Source organism: Nelumbo lutea, chromosome 4 (genome assembly GCF_056320005.1).
Source record: "Nelumbo lutea isolate HS-2025 chromosome 4, American lotus-T2T, whole genome shotgun sequence".
In the NCBI taxonomy this organism is placed as follows: Eukaryota; Viridiplantae; Streptophyta; class Magnoliopsida; order Proteales; family Nelumbonaceae; genus Nelumbo; species Nelumbo lutea.
The window spans coordinates 70,067,986-70,075,098 of NC_142687.1; the positions used below are offsets into that span (position 1 = coordinate 70,067,986).

At 37.0% G+C, this 7,113-nt stretch overlaps 1 protein-coding gene across 1 annotated transcript; it reads left to right on the plus strand.

Annotated features, from left to right (window-relative positions):
• The first annotated feature begins 3,605 nt into the window (after nucleotides 1-3,605).
• On the plus strand, nucleotides 3,606-5,724 carry LOC148861015 (putative pectinesterase/pectinesterase inhibitor 13). The gene is made up of 2 exons (XM_088983393.1): nucleotides 3,606-4,668; nucleotides 4,773-5,724. The coding sequence occupies exons 1-2, from the start codon at nucleotides 3,657-3,659 to the stop codon at nucleotides 5,468-5,470; spliced, it is 1,710 nt and encodes a 569-aa protein (XP_088839519.1). The 5' UTR covers nucleotides 3,606-3,656; the 3' UTR covers nucleotides 5,471-5,724.
• Nucleotides 5,725-7,113: the final 1,389 nt, after the last annotated feature.

Below are 7,113 nucleotides of genomic sequence, written 5' to 3' on the forward strand. Positions count from 1 at the left end.
CTGATAAAGTTATGAAATTGCCCCTCACTAGTGTCATTAATTACTTCTCCCTCCCCTGCTCTCAACCTGTTGTTTGTTAGGCTGAAGTTTCGAAATGGCCATGATCTCATTTCATTTTTTTCTTGGCTTTGCTTTGTTGTAGAAGGAGAACAAGAATGAAGGTGAGAAAGAAGGTTGGCAGAGGGAAAAAGGATGATGGTTTGATTACCGTGGTCTTGAAGGATGATATGCACTGTGAAGGTTGCGCCAAGAAGGTCAAACGATCTGCTATGGGTTTCGAAGATACATCAAAAACATTAGAATTAATCTTTCTGTTTCTCTTGTCATTGGTGTTAAAAGTAGCACCTGTAGGCTGTAGCATCTTTTCACAGTTCTATTTCAAATTCCTTCCGTTTTTCTGAGTATAGACATACATAAGTCAATGAGAAAGAAGCAGAATCCGTTTCCTGTTTTCTCAAAATTTTTTCTTTCTTCTTCTGGGATTTTACAAAAATTGCTTTGAGATCGAGATCCATTGCTCCCATCTCTACTGATTTACTTATAAAATATTTTGGGAAGAAGTAGTTTTGATTTTTCAAATAGGAGCTATTTGTTTTGATTTCCCCTTTTCTTATAAAAATGTCTCTATATTTAAATTTCACTATTGCTTAGACTTCTTGGTGCATATTATTCTCAACTTTGGTTTCCTACTTAACTTGGTTTACATCTCTTCATTTTCTTGCCTCTAAATATTTTAATCATCTCTTCATTTTGCTGTTGCGTCTGTGGTGGATAAAGGTAGTGAAGACGTCAAAGGAGACAGTGGCAACAATAGGCTAACCGTCGTAGGGAAAATAGACCCACTGAAAATTCGAAAGCAATTAGAGTAGAAGACGAAGAAGAAGGTGGAGCCCATCTCCCCCATACCCAAGAAGGAAGACAAGAAACCAGAAAGGCAATAAAGAAGATAAGAAGGAAGAATACAAAAAAAAAAAAATGCTATAACAATTGCAGAAGGGTTGAAGGTCATGAGCCATAACGGTGTCGCATACAGAGACTTAAACACATATATAGAGGATCCACTTAGACAAGCAGGGGCGGTTCTGGTATTTTGAAATATTTTAATGATACACTGACGATTTAATCAAGGGAAGTTTTGTAATTTTAATAGTTTTTTGTCTAGGTCAAAGGTCAAGGATGGAAGGGAGATTTTTGTCGAGTTCCTTAAAAGTTTGGGGGAGGTTTTTGTTAAAATAAAACTACAGGAAAGGCTTTTATGATTATCGGAAATTTCAGGGGAGGCTTTTGTATTTTACCCAATAATTTATGCACAAATTTCCCTCTGTATTATCAATCAATTGCCTCGCTTTTATTAATTATTCTTAAATAAATTTTATGAATTAAAATAAATTAATCGAATTATAAAAAAAAAAAGAACTCAGGGATTTGGGTCCTACACGGGGGAACTTGTCTCCATTAGGGATGGAGGTTCATTTTTCTCCCTGAGAGAAATCGAGGACATGAATGTGGAGTTGCTTCAAAAATTAGGGGTGACTGGGAATATGGTTCTTGCCCTAAGCCCACCCCATTGACATTCATAAATTTCTCCATGTCTATATTAAATTAATAAAAAAATTAAATATGTAATTAAGCATCTCAATGGACTGGATTTGAGTTGGACCTCATCCAAATCAACACCAATTTGAACTCGTTGGACGGTCCAATAAGACATGTTGAATTGTACTAGTCGAGAAGTAATGTTCCAAATATTTTATTGGATTGGATGGGACTTAGTCCATCTATAATAGATTTATATTGCACTCTATTGGGTTATACCAATACCCTGTCCATTGACAAAAGATAAAATATCGATAAGGCCGAAACGCCAATAGAGGCATGTCGGTGTGTATCGAAGCTCACTCTTCCTTTTATTGTTTTTTTTGAAATTGGTTCAGAGTGATTGATCTAAGGCTGGTCTACCCCCTGAACTAGGTCACACCCCGATACGACACTTGTAGGGGCGTATCGTTAAGCCAACGATACGATATGATATATATCAATATTTTGAACCTTGGGTGTCAAAGGACTAAGTTTGTATTCCACACAATCTGAATTAAGATAAATTTGAAACCTAGTCCAAAATATTTATCAAATTGAAGTAGACTTAGTTCATCTGCAATGGACTCATGTTGGACCAGATTGAACTGGAGCAATATCCGATCCATTGATAGCCCATAAAGTTGGTAACAATTAATCTTATATATATAATATCAACACATAAAGTTGGTAACAATAAAATAATACTAATACAAATAAGGAAAATTAGAATAAGTATTAATAAATAAATTTTAAACAATTTAATAAGTATTAGTATATATGTATAATATCTCATAAGATGTTTTAACCTAGTGATTTAATCTGAAATTATTATTCTGCACCTATATTTAATAGTAATGAAAATAAATAAAATGTAGTAAAAAACAAAAAAAAAAGCTATCTAGCAAAAGTTAATAAAAAATTAAATTCATTTAAATTCAAATTAGAATAATAAAAATTATTAACAATTTATCTAACTAAAATAAACATTAATAGAAAAAAGAAAATTGCAATTGGACACGTGGTGTATTACAATTGGACACAATCACGTTAAACATTTTATATTACTTAATAAGTGTAGCACATTAAGAGCCCACTTTCTATAGAGTCGAGATTTGGTCCGAACACAACTATTTGAACCTAATACAAAATACACGGATTTGCACTCTACATATTTGTATTTGTACTTCTTCTAAACTGAGCCTATGTTTAATTTGGAAGGAGTACAGATGAAAATACGTAGAGTGCAAAACCTTATATTTTGTATTATTTTCTATGTATTTGCATTATACATATTTGCATTTATACTCTTTCCAAACTGAGCCAAAGTAACAAATTATGAGTGAACATGCCAATATTCCATACACCTGGTGGTTGTGGTTACACCACATGTGGATCTCATGTTTAAGGAACATTGGTCTCTTTACTCATGATTTCACATGTGGATTTCATAGCAGATCTGTGTACGCTTTCTATGATATCCATTTTGCCATGGAAACAATTTAAACCAATTAATCGAAAATAAAGATGATATGTTGATAGTATATTGATTATATTTTATGTAGTTTCATTCATTAGTTTTTAATTGTGACATATTATGCATTACCATTTTGGCAGAAACTCGGTACTTGATAACGCCCTTTATACAAAAGAACAAAACATAAGAAAGATTATGTTTAAATATTTTTTATATCCAATTAATTTCTCCGATTGTGAAATCAATAAAACTAGTTTAGAACCTCAAATGGTACATCAAATAGCATTTACGATTATACTTCAAGGCTGAAATATATATACAAACACAAAGATAGAAAATAGAAACAAAAAAAGAAAGAAAAACAGAAAAGTATTGTGTTTTTTATTAATTATGAGTTGTTGTAGAACTGGTGGTGAATAAGAAATTGGAAACGGTCTCCAATCGCTTGTTTTCTGAAGACAAATAGAGCGCAGTCAATCACCCCATACTTAACGCAACTTTCATGGTGTTATTTAATTAGTTATGCTAAATTGGGATTACCATGCATGTTATAAACCTTTGTCAGTTTAGCGGAACGGGAAAGAGAAAGTTAACAATTAAAGCAATGGGTAAGCTGATAGCCCTTGGTATCTCGCTCCTCCTTGTTGTTGGTACCGCCATCAATACTGCCGTCGGCCATGATACCGATGGCTTCTCTGCCGGAGACATTGCAAAGAAAGCTATGTCATCAACGGCAATGAAAAATGTTAAAGCAATCTGTGCGCTAACCGACTTCGAGGATGCTTGCATTAAAACCCTTACCCCCGTCGCCAACAATAAAAGTGCTACCCCTGAGGACTACCTCAAGGCCGCCTTTGAGGCCACCAACGGGGAGGTGGAAGCGGCATTGGAAAAGTCCGGCTTCATTGGTAAAGATGCCCAAGGCTCCATTGATAAGATGGCAGTCGAGGATTGCAAGGAGTTGTTGCAATTTGCCATCGACGACCTCCAGTCAGCCATCTCCATGGCGGGTGACCCTGAAAAGAACAAAGCAGCTGATGTCACTGCAGAGTTCAAGAATTGGTTGAGCGCTGTTGTGTCTTACCAAGAGTCGTGCATTGATGGATTTGAACACCCAGAGTTGAAGAATTCAATGCAGAATGGGCTCCTCAATGCCACTCAGCTTACTAGCAACGCCCTCACCATCATCGGCCAGATGTCTTCAATACTCAAAGCCTTAAATATCAACCTCGACTTCAACATCAAATCTCGGCGCCGACTCCTAGATGCACAGGGTTACCCTACTTGGTTTGCACCAACAGACCGTAAGCTTTTAGCTTTGCAAGACAATGGACGAGTGGCGCCTAACGCAGTGGTGGCCAAAGATGGTAGTGGGCACTACAAGACAATTGCTGAAGCACTTGCCGCATACTCCAAGAAAAAAGGGTCTCAGAAAAATGACTCTAGTACTTCTAGGTATGTTATATATGTGAAAGCCGGGACCTACGACGAGTACATTACAATCACCAAAGACCAGACTAATATTTTGATGTATGGAGATGGGCCAAGGAGGACAATCGTCACTGGACACAAGAGCAACCGTGAGGGCATCTCCACATTTCAGACTGCTTCGTTCTGTAAGCAGGATCAAATCAACCTAATATTCCTTTTTCCTTTTGTTCCTTTTTACTTGATCCTAGCAAGTTTATTTTTCATAAATTTCTATTAATTCCTCTTGTAGCTGTTATTGGAGATGGATTCATCTGCAGGTCGATGGGATTCCATAACACCGCCGGTCCAGAAGGGCACCAAGCAGTGGCGCTTCGTGTTCAATCCGATAGGGCGGCCTTCTTCAATTGTAGAATGGATGGGTACCAAGACACCTTGTATGTTCAAGCCCATCGTCAATTCTATCGAAACTGTGTCATTTCTGGTACCATCGACTTCATATTCGGTGACTCGAGCACAGTGATCCAAAATTCTCTCATCATCGTTAGGAGGCCTCTGGACAACCAGCAAAACACAGTGACAGCACAAGGAAAGAAATTCAAGGATGAGAGCACTGGTTTGGTGCTCCAGAACTGCAAAATAGTCCCAGAACAGAGGCTCGTTGCCGAAAGGTTGAAGATCCCTTCATACTTGGGCCGTCCGTGGAAAGAATATGCAGTGACGGTTATCATGGAATCAACAATTGGTGATGTAATCAGACCTGAAGGGTGGATGCCATGGGCAGGAGACTTTGCACTCGATACTTTGTTCTATGCCGAGTATAACAACCGTGGTCCAGGTGCTAACACCGACCATAGGGTCAAATGGAAGGGTTTCAAGGTCATCACCAAAAAAGATGAGGCTCTTCGTTACACTGTTGGACCATTCATTCAAGGGGATGAGTGGTTGAAAGACACTGGATCACCTTTCACCCTTGGATTGAGGTACTAAGTTGTGAAGCAATCACTCGACAAAAGGCAGCAGAATGGAAGAGAATGCGAGACACATGAGATGTCTCATATTATGTATTTACAAGTAAATTTATTAACTTACAACTAATGCCAGATCAAGTAAGAATCATGCAATGTTTTAATAATTTTTCTTTTTTTCTTTTTTATTTTTTTCTGGGAAGTGAAGAATTTCATTCCAAGGATGTTGCCTTTTTTGAAGTTTAGATGGAAATAAACTAGTAAGCTCTCAAATCAGTCTATGCACCTCATCGATCCAGATGAACTTTTTTTCTTTTTAAATTTACGAAGGTGTCTTCATTAATATTAAATTTTGATCTCAAGCAATCATATTGGAGTTTGTTTCGTTCTTATTAGTTAATGTTTGTTAAAAGTTTACTTTCGTAAGGTATTTACCATCAAGTTCATTCAATCATGTCTTTTGTTCCATGGCATGGTGCAACGGATGCACCATAGATTTTGCCTTTTTTTCTCACCTTTTGATTTGATGAACTGTATATTTAATTTGTTATCTTGTTTATTTAATTTAGTAGCTCTAATTTTTTTGATATAATCAGAAATCCAAAACAGGACATACAACAAGGGGTAGCCCATCCCCATATGTCATCTAAAGAAAGACACTTAAGAAAGAAAGGCAAATAAGAAATTGAACTAAGATTTGAATGAGCACAATTACCAAGCCAATCAGCAACTCAGTTCCCTTCCCAGAATGTGTGTCTGTACTCCAACGCATTGTCCATTCTCTCGACCAAAGACTTGCAACCTTCAATGATCATTCTCAGTCTCCATGGAGGGTCCACCTGGTTTTTTAGACAGTCAATGACAAGTTCTGAATCGTATTCAATGATAATGGATTTTTTTGTTGAAATTGAGAGCAAGATTGTGAGCTTCCCAAGCTGCCCACGCTTCAGCAAGATTGATAGTTGAGGATCCTATACCATAGGCTTTGAAATCCACAATCTGGCCAAGGTGGTTTCTGACCACACAAGCAATGGTGCATCTGTTGTTTATGCAAGATGTATCAAAGTTTATTTTGATTTCATCTAGTTTTGGCTTAACCCACTTGATAGGGATGACCATCTTAATTGGAGCCATCAATGAATCACTAACAAAACTTGCTTTTGCTTCCAAAAAGGAGCTTTTAGCTCTGCCAATGATAATTGGAGGAGGGATTGCCTTGTTATTGAAAGTTTTATCATTTTGATTCTTCCAAATTTGGCATAGCAAGATAGATATTTTTTCTTTTGCAAAGGGAATCTTCGGATAATGAGAAATATCATCCAAGGATGCCCACCATTCAAGCACCGAATTGCAATTCCCCTGAGGAGTCAGAATAGTATCCTTCGTTATGCTCCGAATTTGTTTAGTGAAATGACATTTTAAAAAGATATGAGTAGAATCCTCTTCACCACAAAAGTCACAACAGCCATCAATATCAACACCTCTTTTCCTAAGAGCTATCTTGGAGGGGAGTTTATTATTAAGCAAGATATATAAGAACATCTTGATCTTGGGGGCCACTTCCAGATTCAAGATTTTGTTGATTTCCTTTGTCACTCTGGTAGGGACACCATACATCCAGCAAGCCTCATTATATGCTGATTTGATAGAGAAATCACCTTTTGG